Genomic DNA, 20,075 nt, shown 5'->3' with positions numbered 1-20,075 from the left:
TAGAGAACCTTACCCCCCCTACGTTTCATGATCTTGCTTTCCTGATCCTGCTGGTATGGCCTCACCTGTCTGGGCGCCCACCACACCTAGGCAGTGACCCAGCAGGGCCTGTTTATTTTAGACAGGCTCTCGCTATTGCCAGCCTGGTCTCAAGCCCCTGGCCTCACGTGGTCCTCCCACTCCAGCCCCGCCCCCCGCCAGTAGCTACCGGACCTGGTTTTGATCCCGTCACTCGCAAGGCCGGTCCCAGGGTCCCAGGTGACTGGTCGAGAAAGAATCCAGGAGGGCGGTGTTTCCTCCTGAAGGATGGAGGGGCATCTGGAAAGAGGGTTTTGGGAAAGCACTATGTGCTTAGCTGCCATAAGCGGTCACTGTTTTTCTGCTCCCTTCTGGGCAAAGTGGACGCAGGGCTTGGCCGATGGGCCGGCCATGAGGGAAAGTTTGGTCCAGAAGCAGCTCAGGCACCCGAAAAACCCTTTCTCCAGAGTGGGCACTGGGCTCCATTTACAGGAGTTAGGGATGAGGGGCAGTAGGTTAAACCCAAGACAGGCTTCTTTGGCCAGTAAGCATCCTCTCTCGGCCCTAAGGAAGGGTGCGGTTCCCGTTTCTTTCTCTGTCAAGGAAAGGGCCTAGTTCTTTCTTGTTTGCGGCGCCTTTCGTGGATCACTAGGGAGAGAATTTCTCAGAAAAAGGGAAAGTAATATGTTTTCGACTGTGACCATCGCCCCAGTTCCGAGGCCTCCGGGCCGTAGCTTCGGACTGCCACCCGGTGGCAGCATTCCCGCTTTACGGCTTTGCCATTCGCGGGTCCCCGGAGCCTTACCGCGAGCCAAGAAGGTGGGCGGCCGACACGCCGCGTCCTAGCTTCCCAGAGGGGCCCGGACGGCGCCTCGGACCCAGACCGTCCGCTGACGTCACTTCCGGATCGGTTCCGATTGGCGGGGCGGGAGGGCCGAACGGGCGAGGTTGGGCGGCCGTGCTGCTCGGCGGCGCTGAGGTGAGTGTGAGCCCGGCGGGGGCGGGCGCGCGGGGCACAGACCCTCCCGGCGCAGACCCTCCCCTGCGCGCTGCCCCCGTGCCCGGTCCTCTCGCGGTGCTCCAGGCCTGGGTCCGTCCCGCCATCAGCGGCACTTCCTGTTCCTGGGACCCCCGGACAAGGCCCGGAGTACGGACTGCGCCTCGCCGCCCTCTGCCAGCCCTGGGGTCGCTCAGGGGCTCCTTCCGCCCTCGAGCCCCTCACAGCTCCCTTGCCCCACGCGGGGCCCCCTGGACTCCTGCCGCACAGAGCGGCTTCTGCGTCCCGGTGCGCTCCAGACGCCTTGGTCCCAGCGGCCGGAGGCCTCCCATACCGGCTCCCTCCCACGCCCCTCTCCTGTCAGCTTTTCAGGGGCGGGGCTCGTGCGTCTCGCGGTCCTCCCAGCCCTCTGCGGAGGCCGCCCCTCCCGCCCTTAGCGTCCGCGCTCCTCCAGTGCTTCTCCCTCTGGTGGGTCTTCCCTCCGCCCCACCCTCCTCGCTTCTGGCGCTCCAAGGCTTTTCTCCCCGCAGCCAGGCAGTCAGATTTTTGTTTCTCTTCTTTCTTTTTTCTTTATTTTATTTTATTTTCTCTTCTCTCTTCCTTTCCTTTCTCTCTCTTTCTGGGACGGAGTCTCGCTCTGTCCCCCAGGCTGGAGTGCAATGGCGCGATCTCGGCTCAATGCACCTTCTGCCTCCCGGGTTCAAGGGATTCTTCTGTCTCAGCCTCCCGAGTAGCTGGGATTACAGGCACCCACCACCACGCCCGGCTAATTTTTGTATTTTTAGTAGAGATGGGGTTTAACCATGTTGGCCAGGCTGGTCTCGAACTCCTGACCTCAAGTGATCCGCCCGCCCCAGCCTCCCAAAGTGCTGGGATTACAGGCGTGAGCCGCTGCGCCCGGCCTCGTTTTCTTATATCTCTACATATCTAATATTCTTTTTGTCTCTTAAAAATCTTCATATGTATGGCCGAGCACGGTGGCTCACGCCTGCAATCCCAGCACTTTGGGAGGCCAAGGCGGGGGGATCACGAGGTCCGGAGATCGAGACCATCCTCGCTAACACAGTGAAACCCCGTCTCTACTAAAAAATACAAAAAAAATTAGCCGGGCGTGGTGGCAGGCGCCTGTAGCCCCAGCTACTCAGGAGGCTGAGGCAGGAGAATGGCTTGAACCTGGGAGGCGGAGCTTGCGGTGAGTCGAGATTGCGCCACTGCACTCCAGCCTGGGCGACAGAGCGAGACTTCGTCTCAAAAAAAAAAAAAAAAAAAAAACTACGTATGTATTATACTGTGGATATTCTATACCTGACAGTTTTTCTCAGCCTTATAACTGTGCTCTATCTCCTTGACATTACTTTCCACCACTGTGACTTTGCTGATAGACGCTGAAGTTTTTTCTTCTTCTACACAGGCACATGGTAACATTCTTGTGTTTCTTCTTGTGTGCATTAGCAAGACTCTCTATAGAGTACATACTTTGAGTTAGGTTTCCCCACTGAGAGTTTTGCAGGGTTTCAGTTCTACCAGGTATGGCCAGACATATTTCTAGAGTGACTGTACCAGTTTGCAGTGTCCTCAACATTTGGTATTATGAAGTATTTTATACTTCCCCAATCTGTGGGGAGAGTCTTGTTTTACTTTACATTCTTTTTATATTAAAAAATTAGAGATGGGGGTCTCACTATGTTGCCCAGGCTAGAGTGCACTGGCCACTCACAGGTGTGATCCCACTACTGATCAGCACAGGAGTTTTGACCTGCCCTGTTTCCCACCTGAGCTGGTTCACCCCTCCTTAGGCAACATGGTGGTCCCCTGCTCCCCGGATGTCACCATATTGATGCCGAACTTAGTGGGAACACTCAGTTGGCATAGCACACTACAGCCCACAACTCCTAGGTTCAAGTGATCCTCCTGCTCAGCCTTCTGAGTAGCTGGGACTACAGGGTTTGCCAGGTCATATCCTGTGTTCCTTTATTAAAAATTGTGACTTTTTTTATTAAAAATTTTTTAAAATAGATTCTGTATATTTATAGTTTGTTACATGTCTGCAAATATCGTCTTTCACTCTGCAGCTTGTCTGCTTGCCTTTTAATTTTGTGGTGTCTTGTACAGAATCCTTTTTCTTTTTTCTTTTTTCTTTTTTTTTTGTTTTTAGACAGGGTCTTGCTCAGGCCGGAGTGCAGTAACACAATCTTAGCTCACTGCAGCCTCCATCTCCCACTCTCAAACGATCCTTCTACCTCAGCCACCTGAGGTTTTGCCTGGAACCACAGGCTCACACCACCACGTCGGCTAATTTTTGTAGAGCTGGGGTTTCACAATGTTACCCAGGCTGGTTTCCTACTCTTGAGCTCAAGCAATCTGCCCACCTCGGCCTCCCAAAGCACTGAGATTACAGGTGTGAGTGAGCCACCATGCCTGGCCTTTTTTCCTTTTTGATGGAATCACACAATCTTTTTTTTTTTTTGAGACGGAGTCTTGCTCTGTCGCCCAGGCTGGAGTGCAGTGGCGCAATCTCGGCTCACTGCAAGCTCCGCCTCCCGGGTTCACGCCATTCTCCTGCCTCAGCCTCTCCAAGTAGCTGGGACTACAGGCGCCCGCCACCACGCCCGGCTAATTTTTTGTATTTTTTAGTAGAGACGGGGTTTCACTGTGGTCTCGATCTCCTGACCTCGTGATCCGCCCACCTGGGCCTCCCAAAGTGCTGGGATTACAAGCGTGAGCCACCACGCCCGGCCCTGGAATCACACAATCTTTATAGGCTTTTATCATTTATTTATTTTTATTTTTATTTATTTTTTTGAGACAGAGTCTTGCTCTGTTGCCCAGGCTGGAGTGCAGTGGCGCGATCTTGGCTCACTGCAAGCTCCGCCTCCTGGGTTCAAGCGATTCTCCTACCTCAGCCTCCTGAGTAGCTGGGATTGCAGGTGCCCGCCACCACGCCTGGCTAATTTTTGTATTTTTAGTAGAGACAGGGTTTCACCATCTTGGCTAGGCTGGTCTTGAACTCCTGACCTTGTGATCCACTCACCTCGGCCTCCCAAAGTGCTGGGATTACAGGCGTGAATCACCGTGCCCAACCTTTTTTTTTTTTTTTTTCTTTTTTTTAATGTTTAGGTCTTCAACCTGCCTGAAATATATTTGTGTACCATAGAAGGCAGGGAACTAATTTTATTTTCCAATGGAAAACGAGTTGTGCCAATACCATTTATTGTCTTTCTTCATTGCCATTAATACTGCAGGTATATTAACATATGCATAGATGTCTTCCATTATCTTTTTTCCTATACTTAAACTTCACTTTCCATTACCATAGCGTAAGTCTCGATATCTAGTAGGGCACACCCCTGCCTCCTTTGGTTCTTTTTTTGATATTGCCTTAGCTAATCTTTTCTTTTTTTTTTTTTTTTGGAGAGGTAGTCTCGCTCTGTCACCCACGACGGAGTGCCGTGGTGTGATCTCAGCTCACTGTAACCTCCGCCTCCTGGGTTCACAGCCATTCTCCTGCCTCAGCCTGCCGAGTAGCTGGGACTACAGGCGCCTGCCACCATGCCCGGCTAATTTTATATTTTTAGTAGACACTGGGTTTCACCATGTTAGCCAGGATGGTCTCGATCTCCTGACCTCGTGATCCGCCATCCTCGGCCTCCCAAAGTGCTGGGATTATAGGCGTGAGCCACTGCACCCGGCCACACTGCCTTGGCTAATCTTAGATCATTACTATTTCATGTGATATTTGGAGTCATTTTGGTCAGATACCATGTCCTGTTGAAATGTTTATTATAATTGCACAAAATAAATTTAACTTGGGGAGAACTGATACCTTTATGTTATTGAGCCCCTATTTAGAAACATTGTCTGTTTCTCCACAGACCTTTCTAAGGTACTTCAATAAAGTTTTGTAATGTTGTTCATTACATACATATCTTTTTTCGTTTTGTTTTTTTTGTTTGTTTGTTTGTTCTTGAGACGGAGTCTCGCTCTGTCGCCCAGGCTGGAGTGCAGTGGCACGATCTTGGCTCACTGCAAGCTCCGCCTCCCGGGTTCACGCCATTCTCCTGCCTCAGCCTCCTGAGTAGCTGGGACTACAGGCTCCTGCCACCACACCCGGCTCTTTTTTTTGTATTTTTAGTAGAGACGGGGTTTCACTGTGTTAGCCATGATGGTCTCAATCTCCTGACCAGCCTTGGCCTCCCAAAGTGCTGGGATTACAGGCATGAGCCACCGCGCTCGGCCTACATATCTTTTTTTAAGACTTAATGTACTGTATAGTTTTTGTAGCTATTGTGAATGGTCAGTTTTCGGTTGCTGATTGCTAACACATATGAGTGGTATTAATTATTCTGTAATGACCTTGTATATGGCAATGCTGTTGAACTCCTGTCATTCCAACAATGGATTGATAACTCTTGGATTTTCTATGTAGATTATTTTTATCATTCTGAAAGAATGATGATTTTTGTCTTTTTTCTTTTGATCCTTGTAGCTTATATTTCTTTTTTCTGTGACTTATTGCGTTGGCTAGGATGTTGAATAGCAGCAGGGAGAGGGAACATCCCTCTCTTGTCACTGAATCTACTACAAGTTCTTCTAATGTGTCCTCTTAGTGTTGTGAACACAAACTTGAATGCATGGAACCCCAGGGTCCCTGAGCCACACTCTGAGAACTATTGCTATGCCTCCCGGGGTCAAGTGATCCTCCCACCTCAGCCTCCCAAGTAGCTGGGACTACAGGCATGTGCCACCAAGCCCTGCTAATTTTTTTTATTTTTTGTGGAGACAGGGTCTCACTATATTGCCCAGGCTGAGCTGGAACTCCTGGGCTCGCGATCTTCCCGCCTTGGACTCCCAAAGTATGGGGATTACAGGCGTGAGCCAACCACACCTGGCCTTTTGCTCTTTTTTTTTTTTAATCTATTTAAAATGTTTGTTTTTTTTTTTTATAACCTGGGAGCATAGATTCAAATTGCCCTAAATATACACTCCTTCCTTTTTTGTTCTTGATAGCATTTCCTTTTCTACTTTTCCATCTATTTTCTTTTTTTTGAGATAGGCTCTGGCTCTGTCTCTGTCTCTGTCACCCCAGCTGGAGTGCAGTGGCATGATCTTGACTCACTGCAGCTTCTGCCTCCTGGGCTCAAGCGATCCTCCCACCTCGGCCTCCCAAGTAGCTGGGATTACAAGCACATGCCACCATGCCTGGCTGATTTTTGTATTTTTTGTAGAGAGGGGTTTTGCCATGTTGCATAGGCTGGTCTTGAACTCCTGGGCTCAAGAGATCCACCTGCCCTGGCCTTCCAAAGTGCTGGGATTACAGGCATGAGCCACCGTGCACAGCCCCTTTTCCATCTTTTTTCCTTCCCTTTTTTGGATTTGCCAGGTGTTTGTGTACTTTATTAGCATTTTCAAAGAATGACCATAGAGATTGTTGTCTGTTTCTTTAAATTGTGTTTTATTTTCTTTCATATTCTTTCCTTGAATTCCTTCCTTCCTTCCTTCCTTCATTCCTGAGTCTTGCACTGTCGCCAGGGCTGGAGTTCAATGGCTCGATCTCCGCTCACTGCTACCTCCGCCTCCCAGGTTCACGCAATTCTCCTGCCTCAGCTTCCCGAGTAGCTGGGATGACAGGCGCCCGGCTAATTTTTTGTATTTTTAGTAGACATGGGGTTTCACTGTGTTAGTCAGCCTGGTCTCGAACTCCTGACCTCATGATCTGCTCGCCTCAGCCTCCCAAAGTGCTGGGATTACAGGCGTGAGCCACCGTGCCCGGCCCTCCTTGAGTTACTTTCTTATTCTGCATCTGATTTCTTTTCTTTTGTTTTTTGTTTTTGGACAGAGTCTCACTCTGTCACCCAGACTGGAATGTGCAGTGATGTAATCTCAACTCACTGCAACCTCCACCTCCCGAATTTAAGTGATCCTCCTGCTCCAGCCTCCCAAGTTACTGGGATTACAGGTTCACGCCACCATGCCTGGCTAAGTTTTGTTTTTTTGTTTTTGAGTCGGAGTCTCACTCTGGCCAGGCTGGAGTGCAGTGGCGTGATTTCGGCTCACTGCAAACTCCGCCTCCTGGTTTCCAGTGATTCTCCTGCCTCAGCCTCCTGAGTAGCTGAGATTACAGGTGCCTGCCACCACGCCCAGCTAATTTTTGTATTTTCAGTAGAGACGGGGTTTCACCAAGTTGGCCAGGATGGTCTCGATCTCTTGACCTCGTGATCCGCCCACCTCAGCCTCCCAAAGTGCTGGGATTACAGGCGTGAGCCACTGTGCCCAGCCCCAAGTTGTGTATTTTTTAGTAGAGATGGGGTTTCACCATGTTGGCCAGGCTGGTCTCGAACTCCTGACAAGTGATCCACCCGCCTCGGCCTCCCAAAGTGCTGGGATTATAGGCATGAGCCACTGCCTGCATTTGATTTATTGCTGAATACTTAGATTATTTATTTCAGTCTTTCCTGTTAAAATGAGTCTATTAAGGATGCACAATTTTCTTTAGGTAGGCTTGGTTCTATTTCTACTTTAGTTTCCATTTCTATATTTTTCTGGAGGGAGGGTAACTTTTCATATATTTCTAATATAACAACAATATCGATAGAAATTGTTTTGCCAAATGATACATTCTTTTGGGATTTGTTGAAACTTTCTCTGTTGCTTTTTTTTTTTTTTGGTAATGTTCAGTATGTTGAAAAAAATGTGTGTTCTCTGTTTTAAGCATGAGATTGTTTACTTGACTGACTTGTTTCTGAGGGAAGTATGTTAAAAATCTCGACTGGTCGCGGTGACTCCCGCCTGTAATCCCAGCACTTTGGGAGGCCGAGGCGGGCAGATCACAAGGTCAGGAGATCAAGACCATCCTGGCTAGCACGGTGAAACCCCGTCTCTACTGAAAATACAAAAAAAATTAAACACACCTGTGGTCCCAGCTACTCGGGAGGCTGAGGCAGGAGAATGGCGTGAACCCGGGAGGCGGAGCTTGCAGTGAGCTGAGATGGCGCCACTGCTCTCCAGCCTGGGCAACAGAGCAAGACTCCGTTTAAAAAAAAAAGAAATCTCATTCCAGAGGAGGATTTACCAGTTCCTCTTTGGCAGATCCATACCTGTTTGTAATTATTACAGCTTTTTGGTGGACTTTTGGTAATATGCAGTGTTTTATTTTTATTTTTATTTATTTATTTTATTTTTTTTTTTTTTTTTTTTTGAGACAGAGTCTCGCTCTTTCACCCAGGCTGGAGTGCAGTGGCGCGATCTCGGCTCACTGCAGGCTCCACCCCCCGGGGTTCACGCCATTCTCCTGCCTCAGCCTCCCGCGTAGCTGGGACTACAGGCGCCTGCCACCTCGCCCGACTAATTTTTTTTTGTATTTTTAGTAGAGACGGGGTTTCACCGCGTTAGCCAGGATGGTCTCGATCTCCTGACCTCGTGATCCGCCCGCCTTGGCCTCCCAAAGTGCTGGGATTACAGGCGTGAGCCACCGCGCCCGGCCTATTTTTATTTTTATTTTTATTTTTTTTGAGACGGAGTCTCACTCTGTCACCCAGGCTGGAGTGCAGTGGCGCGATCTCGGCTCACTGCAAGCTCCGCCTCCCGGGTTCACGCCATTCTCCTGCCTCAGCCTCTCCGAGTAGCTGGGACTACAGGCACCCGTCACCACGCCCGGCTAATTTTTTTGTATTTTTAGTAGAGACGGGGTGTCACCGTGGTCTCGATCTCCTGACCTCGTCATCCGCCCGCCTCGGCCTCCCAAAGTGCTGGGATTACAAGCGTAAGCCACCGCGCCTGACCTTTTATTTTTATTTTTATTTTTTTCGAGATGGAGTCTCACTCTGTTGCCTAGGCTGGAGTGCAGTGGCGCAATCTTGGCTCACTGCAAGCTCCGCCTCCTAGGTTCACACCATTCTCCTGCCTCAGCCTCCCGAGTAGCTGGGACTACAGGCGCCCACCACCACACCTGGCTAATTTTTTTTGTATTTTCGGTAGACACGGGGTTTCACCGTTAGCCAGGATGGTCTTGATCTCCTGACCTCGTGATCTGCCCGCCTCGGCCACCCGAAGTGTTGGGATTACAGGCGTGAGCCACCGCGCCCGGCCAGTAATATGCAGTGGTTTTTTTTTATTCCTATTAGTGATTTTCGCTTTCTTTTCTTTTCTTTTCTTTTTTTTTTTTTTTTTTTTTGGAGGTGAAGTCTTGCTCTTGTCCCACAGGCTGGAGTGCAATGGCGTGATCTTGGCTCACTGCAACCTCCGCCTCCCAGGTTCAAGCGATTCTCCTGCCTCAGCCTCCCAAGTAGCTGGGATTACAGGCATGCATCACCATGCCCAGCTAATTTTTGTATTTTAATAGAGACGAGGTTTCACCATGTTGGCCAGGCTGGTCTCGACCTCCTGACCTCAGGTGATCCACCCACCTCAGCCTCCCAAAGTGCTGGGATTACAGGCGTGAGCCACCGCACCCGGCCGGTTCTGTTCTTTCTTGACTGTGGTGCTGGTTCCATGGGCTTGTGCAATTCGTGATGGTCCATTGAACTGTGTGCTCAGGATTTGTCAACTTTTATAATAAAAATATGCTTAAATAAAAAGCTTTAAAGATACAGAAAAGGTATATAATTACCACAGCTTTATTTTAACTAGTGTTTGATCTAATATTAACTAGTACTTAGCCTTTCTGTGTTATTTTATTTTAGGCCAAATAGTGGCATCATATGTATCTAATCCGAGAGTCTCATGCTTCTGGTAGGTGAGTCAATCTTATTTCTCTTATTTATTTTGAGACGGGGTTTTGCTTTGTCACCCAGGCTGGAGTGCAGTGGTACAATCACAGCTCACTGCAGCCTCTACTTCCTGGGCCCAGGTGATCCTCCCACATCAGCCTCCCAAGTAGCTGGGACTACAGGTGTGTGCCATCATAGCCAGCTAATTTTATTTTATTTTATTTTATTTTTGGTAGCATTAAGGTCTCCCTACGTTGCCCAGGCTTGTCTCAAATTCCTGGGCTCAAGCCGTCCTCCCGCCTCAGCCTCCCAAAGCGCTAGGATTACAGGTATGAGCCACTGAGCTTGGCCCCTTCTATCATTTTTAATTTTCTTTTCTTCCTTAGCCCTTAACATTTTGTCTTCATTCTTCCATGTAAAGTGAATGAGTATTGTCTCTTTCCTCCTGAATGAGACATCTTAGAATGTCAGAGGAGGGGAGGGGAGGGGGATAGACGGCCTGAGGGCAGCAGGCAGTAGAGGTGACTGGAGGCTGGGCACTTTGGTGCACTCCTTTAATCCCAGCACTTTGGGAGGCCGAGGCAAGAGGATTGCTTGAGCTCAAGAGTTCAAGACCAGCTGGGCAAAACCCCATCTGTACAAAAAAATACCAAAATTAACCAGGTGTGATTGTTGGGGTGATCAGACCCAAAACCAGGCCGTGGGGGCTATGAAGTCTGGCGGAGTCAAAGGAATGAGAAACGACAGGTTAAGAGTACATAAGGTGGGTCCAGAGGGCCAACGCTAGTATGGAGGCTGCAAAGGCCCGGAGCTGTGGGAACCCACACTGTTTATTGGTGATCAAACAAAGAAGCAGGTGGTGAGAACGTGCGGACGTGAGGGTAGACAGGTGAGTACATGAGGACGTGGGGATAGAAAGGTAGCAGCGCATCAAGCGTAGCTGTGACGGTTTAGCATTTTCTTTGATGCATATGTAATATGCTCTGCTATCTGAGATAATGGAGAACATGTTTACGAGCCTGGGAGAGCAAGAAGCAAGGAACCAACAAGTCTATGCACATTCCAGAGGCCACGAGGGGTTTTATGCACTGAGCCCTGGATCCCATCCAAGCCACAAGGGGTTTTACGCCTTGGCTTAGATTATGGTGCAGCAGGGCAGACTTCCACCCTTTGGCACAGAGCTTGGTGTTCCAAAGGCCACGAGGGGGTTTGGACCCTGGACCCAGGACATGTTCCAAGACTCTTTTACATTGTGACAGACAAGCTAGTCCTGCCTCAGCTCTTCCACCAACAGTGGTGGTGCGTGCCTGTAGTCCCAGCTACTCAGGAGGCTGAGGTGAGAGAATTGCTTGAGCTCAGGAGGTCGAGGCTGCAGTGCGCCGAGATCACGCCACTGTCCTCCAGCCTGGGCAACTAAGAGAAACCCTGTCATTAAAAAAAAAAAAAAAAAAAAAAAGAGGTGGAGCTGGAGAGGGCAGCCCCAGGCAAAGAGCAGAGTCTGTCCCTGGGAGGCCAGCTAGCAGTACCCCCACTGGGATGGGCGGGGGTGGACCAGTGACGCAGGCAGGGCTGTTTATGACAGCACCAAGTAGCCTGAGCTGTGGAAGAAGGGGCCAGACTGGGCCTCCGCTTGTTGTGTTCTCTTCCCTCAGCACCTGAGTGACCAGCTCCTGCTCACTGCCCTCAGAAAGCCCAGCCCTCAGGCAATGGCGGCCTTGTTCCTGTCTGCCCCACCCCAGGTGAGTGTCTGTCCTCCTGGGAGGAGTGAAGTCTTTACCCAGGGCTTTCCTTGGCAAACACTGCCAGGTGTCTCTGGTTTGGGGTGCTGACATGATGGTAGGGGTGGCCCTGAGACCCGCATGCAGCCACCCCTTGGGATGTATTAGCTGGCTCGGTGGCAGATGGGTCAGGCCACCCACTGTGCTGCTGCCTTTAGCGTGCTTCTGCTGCCTCCCTGCCCCTACCAGCCCACTCTGGACCACACCTGGGCTGCAGCAGTCCCTGTCATTCCAGGCCGAGGTGACCTTCGAGGACGTGGCTGTGTTCCTCTCCCGGGAGGAATGGGGCCGCCTGGGCCCTGCTCAGAGGGGCCTCTACAGGGACGTGATGCTGGAGACCTACGGGAACCTAGTCTCACTGGGTAAGGCCCTCACCAGGACTCAGCTCTGGGAACAGCCCTGGGGGCTAAGGGCTCAGCATTGGCTGGGCTGGGGGCCTCACACCCTGGGCACAGAGGTAGGTGATGACCTTTATCCCAGGCAGGCACCTGATCTGAGAAGATGAGGGGAAGGCCAGTGCTGGGACTTTCCTGAGTCCTGACTTCCCTCTTGCCCCAGGTCCCAGGCAGACCCCTCCCTGGTGGGGCAGGGGACACCGGGGGGGCGGAGTTGCACACCTGCTAGTGGAAGGAATCCCTGAGCTCTCATTCCCTTATGCTCAGAACTGCCCCAGCCCAATCTCAGTGCCCTCCAGAGGGTGTCCAGGCTTCCATCATCCCCTCTGCCTGTGCCTCCCTTACCCTGCAGCCCCAGGGTGAGACAGCACTAGGTGCTGCCGTGTGTCCTTGGTACCAACCCCAGTCCCTGTCTCCTTCCCAGGAGTAGGACCTGCGGGCCCCAAGCCTGGAGTGATCTCGCAGTTGGAGCAAGGGGATGAGCCCTGGGTCCTGGATGTTCAGGGCACCTCTGGGAAAGAGCACCTGAGAGTCAACAGCCCAGGTGCGTGAGGGGATCTGCTCCCCAACTCAAGTCGCCGAACGAGCATTCGCTGGGGTCCGGGGTGTCTGGTTAATGAATCAGGAGTTCGTGGGCAAGATGCATCGGGGCTAGCACAGGAGGCCTGACAGTGGCCTTTGCTGAAGCCCAGGTGACCCCTCTCAGTCTGGGCACCTTGGTGGGGAGATTATTGAGCAGAATCTCTCCAGGGCAGCATTGCTGTGGAAAATAGGAATGGACATTCCAGGCAAGGTCCCGTGTAGAGGGGAGTGAGTAGGTGCAGAACAGGGGTGCTGTAAGGGGAGGTTAGGGTCTGCGGAACCCCACAGAACCCTGCCCTCCAGAGCTGATGCCAGACAATGAGGGCCTAGTGGTGGAGCTATCGTTTAATTCTCCTTTCTTCCAAATTAATACACTGCGGAAAAGTGAGAGACTACACATCACCCTGAATCTCACTACCCAGACATAGTTGTGTTGTAGTATATTTCTGCTATTCCTTTTCTAGCACTGGCCTTTCCACTGTTATGTACCGACACTGCTTTTTTTTTTTTTTTTTTTTTTTTTTGATACAGGGTTGCCCTCTATCACCCAGGCTGGAGTGTAGTGGTATGATCATGGCTCACTGCAGCCTTGACCTTCTGCACTCAAGCGATCCTCCCATCTCAGCCTCCCGAGTAGCTGGGACCACAGGCATGTCATGTGCCACTCACACTAATTTTTTGATTTTTTACAAAGATGAGGTTTCACTGTGTTGCCTAGGCTGGTCTCGAACTCCTGGGCTCAAGCGATCCTCTCGCCTTGGCCTTCCAAAGTGCTGGAGTTACAGGTGTTAGCCACTGCCACTGCACCTGGCCCAGACACTGCTGCTTCTTTTTTTATTTTTTGAGACGGAGTCTCGCTCTGTCACCCAGACTAGAGTGCAGTGGCGCAATCTCAGCTCACTGCAACCTCCACCTCCGGTTTCAAGCAATTCTACTGCCTCAGCCTCCTGAGTAGCTGGGACTACAGGTGCCTGCCGCCACGCCTAGCTAATTTTTGTATTTTTAGTAGAGACAGGGTTTCACTGTGTTGCCCAGGCTGGTCTCGAACCCCTGGGCTCAAGCGGTCCTCCCACCTTGGCCTCCCAAAATGCTGGGATTACAGGTGTGAGCCATTCTTTTTTTTTTTTTTGAGACAGAGTCTTGCTCTGTTGCCCAGGCTGGAGTGCAGTGGTGTGATCTCGGCTCACTGCAACCTCTGCCTCCTGGGTTCAAGCAATTCTTCTGCCTCAGCCTCCCAAGTAGCTGGGACTACAGGTGTGCGCCACCATGCCTGGTTAATTTTTGTATTTTTAGTAGAGACGGGGTTACACCATATTGGCCAGGCTGGTCTCAAGCTCCTGACCTTGTGATCCGCCTGCCTTGGCCTCCCAAAGTGCTGGGATTACAGGCGTGAGCCACTGTGCCTGGCCGACACTGCTTCTTAACAGAAATGATAGTGTGTTCTGCTGTGCAGCCACGGAATGTGTTTCCATTTCTGTGTGCATGAGTCTCAGTCATGTCTTCAGTGCAAGTGCAGGCCAAAAGATTGCTCTGATGGTCACCTTTTTGCATGTGTCTGATGATGTCCTAGGAAGGAACTGCTGGCTCAAAGGACTTCTTATTTTATAAATTTGCTTATTTGAATGTAAATATCTATGGAAATAGGACAAACCCTAAGTTTACAACTCAGTGAATTTTTATGAAAAATCATCCTGCAGATTAATACAGACTGTTTCAGCTCCTCAGGAGCTCCCTGGCTCTCCTCTGCCATTTCCCACTGCTCCCCACAGGCGTCTTCTTTCTGACTCCTGTCACAAGAGGCTGCTTCCTCCTTTGGATTTTTCTGTGTAGACTCACATAGGGTGTCTTTTGCTGAACACTGTGAGAGCTGCTTGTGTTTCATGGAGCAGCAGTGTGGTCTGTTTGGTTGCCATTGTTCTATTGTATGAACACACCACAACTTATGTTCCCTTCTACTTGTGGAGGACATTCAGTTGTCCAGGTTTGGGGTTATACAGGAACTGCTGTGGACGCTCTTGTGCGTGTATCTCTCTGGCGCCTGGAATACATTTCTGGCGCGTGTGTACCTGGGAGCAGTCACTGAGTCAGCATGTTCATAGATCAGCTTTAGGTAAGGTTGCCAAACCGTCTTCCAGAGCAGCAGCTCCAGCATAGGCTCATGTAGTGGTGTGTGAGCACCGTCTGCTGCACATCTTGGCAGATATTGGTGTTCAGCACCCATTCTTATGCAGTGCAGAGCCAGGCAAGGGGTGGAAGGGTAGACCCCTTAGGACTAGGAAGGGAGCAGTCATGAAAGTGGCAGTCATGAGGTGCTTGCACCTGGAACTCACTGTGCTGAGCACTGGGCTGAGTGCTTCATGGTCAGTCTGTTGTATTACTCTGTTTTGTTCTCGTGAGAGTGCCATGTGGTCACAGATGGAGAAACCAAGGCTCAGAAAGGTAGGTGAGTTGTTGCCTCAGGTGACTCGGCTGGCAAGTAGGGGCCAGGACTAATCAATCCTGAGTGTGGCTGCTAGTATCAGTCTCTGAGCGGCCATGTGGCAGGACCCCACTTGGGTACTTGTCACTCTCCATTCTTGGGGAGTGGCCACCCAGGAGAAGTTTGTTGTGTGAGTGTCAAATCAAGGAAGGAAGGAGTGAATGTTTGAAGGGCTATATTGCTGCGGCCCCCGGTGAGCTGCGTAAGCCTCTAAGCTCCAGGCTCTCATCTTTGCAAGGCTGTTGGGACTTTGGAGATGATCAAATTGGTACCCCACAGGTGGCCAGCAGCATCTCATGCCTGCCTTCCAGAGTCAGAGCAGGTGACCCTTAGATGTTCGGTTTTTTGTTTCAGCTCTTGGGACCAGAACTGAGTACAAGGAGTTGACTTCACAGGAGACATTTGATGAGGAAGATCCCCAGGGATCTGAGCCAGTAGAAGCCTGTGACCACATCAGGAAGTCCGAGGGGAGCCTGGAAAAGCTAGTGGAGCAGAGAGGCCCCAGGGAAGTCACACTGACCAACGGGGAGAGCAGCAGGGAGTCTGGGGGAAGCCTCAGGTTGCTGTCAAGACCTGTTCCCAATCAGAGACCTCACAAATGTGATATATGTGAGCAAAGTTTTGAACAGAGATCATATCTCAACAACCATAAGCGTGTACACAGGTCAAAAAAAACAAATACAGTTTGTGACTCTGGGGAAATCTTCAGTGCAAACTTAGTTGTTAAAGAAGATGAGAAAATTCCTACTGGGAAAAAATTGCATTATTGCAGTTACTGTGGGAAAACATTCAGGTACAGTGCCAACCTTGTCAAGCATCAGCGGCTTCACACTGAAGAGAAGCCCTACAAATGTGATGAGTGTGGGAAAGCCTTCAGCCAGAGCTGCGAGTTCATCAATCACCGAAGGATGCACTCAGGAGAGATTCCCTACCGGTGTGACGAGTGCGGGAAGACATTCACGCGAAGGCCCAACCTCATGAAGCACCAGAGGATTCACACTGGGGAGAAACCCTACAAGTGTGGGGAGTGTGGGAAACACTTTAGCGCCTACTCTTCCCTGATTTATCACCAGAGAATCCACACTGGAGAGAAACCCTATAAATGTAATGACTGTGGGAAAGCCTTCAGTGATGGCTCCATCCTTATCCGACATCGTCGGACTCACACTGGAGAGAAGCCATTTGAGTGCAAGGAATGTGGCAAAGGCTTTACCCAAAGTTCTAACCTTATCCAACATCAGAGAATTCACACTGGAGAGAAACCCTATAAATGTAATGAATGTGAGAAAGCTTTTATTCAAAAAACCAAACTTGTAGAACATCAGAGAAGCCACACTGGAGAGAAGCCCTATGAATGCAATGACTGTGGCAAAGTTTTCAGCCAGAGCACACACCTCATCCAACATCAGAGAATCCACACAGGAGAAAAGCCCTACAAGTGCAGCGAGTGCGGGAAGGCCTTCCACAACAGTTCCAGACTCATTCACCACCAGAGGTTGCACCACGGAGAGAAACCCTACAAATGCAGTGATTGCAAGAAAGCCTTCAGCCAGAGCACTTACTTGATTCAGCACCGGAGGATCCACACCGGGGAGAAGCCCTACAAGTGCAGTGAGTGTGGGAAGGCCTTCCGGCACAGTTCCAACATGTGTCAGCATCAGCGGATTCACCTCCGGGAGGACTTTTCCGTGTAACAGTGGAGCAGTGTCTGAGGGCAGAGTCCAGCTGAGCACTTCTTGCATGCGCCCCCGGCACCTGACCGCCCTTTATTTATTATCCACACGATGTTTTCACAGAGTGAAAGGACATTTCTCATTAAACAAACCTCTTTTCTTAAATCAAAAGCAGTGCATGTTCATTTTAGAGAAATTGAGAGAGAAAAGTGAGCAAAAAAGAAGCATCTGTAGTCTCTCCCACTTAGAAAAAAAAATTCGTTGCTGCTGATTTAGGAATATTTTCTTTGAGACATACTGGAGAGCATTTTAAAAAGAAAATACTCTAATGCTTGTCATTTCAGCACCTAGGATCTTCACTTTTGCTATTTCCTCAATATCAGAAAATTCACACTGAAGATAACACCACATATTTTAACATTTTTACATATTGTAAATTTAAAAACATTGGCCAGGTGTGGTGGCTCACGCCTGTAATCCCAGCATTTTGAGAGGCCAAGGTGGGTGGATCACTTGAGGTCAGGAGTTTGAGACCAGCCTAGCCAACATGGTGAAACCCCGTCTCTACTACAAATACAAAAATTAGCCAGGTGTGGTGGCGGGTGCCTGTAATCCCAGCTACTCGGGAGGCTGAGGCAGGAGCATTGCTTGAACCTGGGAGGCGGAGGTTGCAGTGAGCCAAGATTGTGCCACTGCACTCCAGCCTGGGCGACAGAGCGAGATGCTGTCTCAAAAAATAAATGAAACAAACATTCATACTTTTTATGTCAATAGAGTTGAAGTTGCCTTTATTGTGGTGAAATAACATAACATGAAATTTACAATTTTAACCATTTTTAAGTGTACAATTCAGTGGCATTAAGTACATTCATGGTGTTGTGTAACCATCACCACTGTGTATTTCCAGAACTGTTTTATTACTCCAAACAGAAACTCTGTACCTATTAAATAATAACTCTTCATTTCCCCCTTCTCCCCGCTGCTGGTAACCTCAATTCTATTTTCTGTCTCTTTGAATTTGCCTATTCTAGGAACATAAATATGTGTGGAATCATGTAATCTGTGTTTCTTTCTACGTCTGGCTTAGTTCATTCAGCATAATGTTTTCAGGGTTTCTCTGTGTTGTATCTTGTTTCAGAACTCCATTACTTTTTTTTTTTTTTTTTTTTGAGACCGGGTCTTACCCAGGCTGGAGTGCAATGGCATGACCTTGGCTCTGCAACTTCACCCTCCCAGGTTCAAGCAACTCTTTCACCTCACCCTCTTGAGTAGCTGGGACCATAGGTGCATGCCACCATGCCTGGCTAATTTTTGTATTTTTTCGTAGAGATGGGGTTTCACCATGTTGCTCAGGCTGGTTTCAAACTCCTGTCCTCAAGTGATCCACCCACCTTGGCCTCCCAAAGTGCTGGGATTGCAGGCGTGAGCCACTGTGCCTGGCCTCCATTACTTTTATTTTTTTTTAGATGGAGTCTCACTCTGTCGCCAGGCTGGAGTGCAGTGGTGCGATCTTGGCTCACTGCAACCTCCACCTTCCAGGTTCAAGTGATTCTCCTGCCTCAGCCTCCCGAGTAGCTGGGACTACAGGCACGTGGTGCCACGCCCAGCTAATTTTTTATTTTTAGTAGAGACGGGGTTTCACCATGTTGGCCAGGATGGTCTTGATCTCTTGACCTCGTGATCCGCCCACCTCAGCCTTCCAAAGTGCTGGGATTACAGGCGTGAGCCACTGCGCCCGGCTTCCATTACTTTTTATAACCAAGTAATATTCCGTTGTATGTATATAGCACATTTTGTTTATCCATTAATTTGTTGTTGGACACTTGGGTGTTCCTACATTTTGCCTATTGTAAGTAATGCTAGTGTGAACACTGGTGTAAAAATATGTTTCTGAATCCCTACTTCAAGTACTTCTAGCTATATGCCGAGGAGTGAAATAGCTGAATCATATGGTAATTTAACTGTTTTGTCCAGGTGTGGTGGCTCACGCCTGTAATCCCAGCACTTTGGGAGGCTGAGATGGGCGGATCCATCCATTTATTTATGTGTTCTTTAACTTCTTTCAGTGATCTTTTGTAGTGTTTTTGCAACCTCCGCTTCCCGGGTTCAAGCAATTCTTCTGCCGCAGCCTCCTTAGTAGCTAGGATTACAGGCATGCACCACCATGCCCAGCTAATTTTTGTATTTTTAGTAGAGACAGGGCTTCACCACGTTGGACAGGCTGCTCTTGAACTCCTGACCTCAAGTGATCCACCTGCCTTGGCCTCCCAAAGTGCTGGGATTACAGGTGTGAGCTGTCGTGCCTGTATCTATTGAATAGACCTTCCTTTTCCAATTGAATGATATATTAGCTTGGGCTGCCGTAAGAAAATACTACGGACTAGGTGGCTTGGCATAAGCAACAGAAATTTATTTCTCACAATTCCGGAGGCTGGGAAGGTAAGGTACCGGCCTGTTCAGTTCCCAGTAAGGGTTCTCTTCCTGGCTTGCAGATGGCTGTTTTCTTGCTGTGTTCTTACATGGTGGAGAGAGACAGATCTCTGGTATCTCTTCTTCTTTTAGAGGCACCAGCCCTATTGCATTAGGGCCCCACCCTATGGTCTCACTTAACCTATATCACCTTCTCACAGCCACTCTCTCCCACATTAGGGGTTGGGGCTTCAACATACAAAATTTGGTGGGACCCAAACGACAAAGGGTCTAAGCATCCTTGCTGAAAGTCAACTGATAAGGCTTTATTTCTGGGCTCTCTATTGAATTACATTTTATTTCCTATCATGCCAGTATCACATTGATTTTTATTGTAGCTTTGTATTAAGTTTTGAAATCAGGAAGTGTGAGTCCTCCAACTTTGTTCTTTTTCAAGATTGTTTTGGCTATTTGGGGTCACTTGCCATTCCATATGAAGTTCAGGATAGTCCTTTTTTTCTTTTTTTCTTTGAAACAGGATCTCACTCTGTCATCCAGGCTGGAGTGCCATGGCACAAACTCAGCTCACTGCAGCCTCGACCTCATGGGCTCAAGCGACCCTTCCATCTCAGCTTCCTGAGTAGCTGGGACTACAGGTTCGTGGCACCATGCCCAGTTAAGGGTTTTTCTATATGTACAAAAAACACCATTAAGATTTTGATAGGTATTGAATCTGTAGGTCACTTTGGGTAGTATTGTCACCTTAACAATATGAAGTCTTGGCCGGGCGCGGTGGCTCACGCCTGTTATCCCAGCACTTTGGGAGGCCGAGGCGGGCGGATCACGAGCTCAGGAGATCGAGACCATGGTGAAACCCCGTCTCTACTAAAAATACAAAAAATTAGCCGGGCGCGGTGGCAGGCACCTGTAGTCCCAGCTACTCCGGAGGCTGAGGCAGGAGAATGGCGTGAACCCGGGAGGCGGAGCTTGCAGTGAGCCAAGATCGCACCACTGCACTCCAGCCTGGGCGATCTCAAAA

The 20,075-nt window shown here is 49.6% G+C and overlaps 1 protein-coding gene across 5 annotated transcripts in view; it reads left to right on the top strand.

The window, feature by feature from the left end:
• Positions 1-939: 939 nt before the first annotated feature.
• The window catches only part of ZNF34 (zinc finger protein 34), a 32,649-nt gene continuing 13,513 nt past the window's right edge, over positions 940-20,075 (top strand). The window contains exons 1-7 of one of the 5 annotated variants that reach the window (XM_058443836.1): positions 940-997; positions 9,694-9,746; positions 11,373-11,459; positions 11,734-11,860; positions 12,318-12,437; positions 15,309-16,565; positions 19,575-19,692. In XM_058443836.1, the coding sequence (XP_058299819.1) occupies positions 11,427-11,459; positions 11,734-11,860; positions 12,318-12,437; positions 15,309-16,565; positions 19,575-19,692 (1,655 nt within the window). In that variant the 5' untranslated portion in view covers positions 940-997; positions 9,694-9,746; positions 11,373-11,426. Of the gene's footprint in view, positions 998-9,693; positions 9,747-10,064; positions 11,460-11,733; positions 11,861-12,317; positions 12,438-15,308; positions 17,688-19,574; positions 19,693-20,075 lie in introns of those variants that run through there. The other 4 variants (XM_032760864.2, XM_032760865.2, XR_009214804.1 and 1 more) reach the window with 4 other exon arrangements.

This window comes from Hylobates moloch, unplaced genomic scaffold, assembly GCF_009828535.3.
Source record: "Hylobates moloch isolate HMO894 unplaced genomic scaffold, HMol_V3 SCAFFOLD_9, whole genome shotgun sequence".
In the NCBI taxonomy this organism is placed as follows: Eukaryota; Metazoa; Chordata; class Mammalia; order Primates; family Hylobatidae; genus Hylobates; species Hylobates moloch.
Note: the sequence above shows the minus strand (reverse complement) of the source record. Positions and strands in the feature narration are given on the sequence as shown.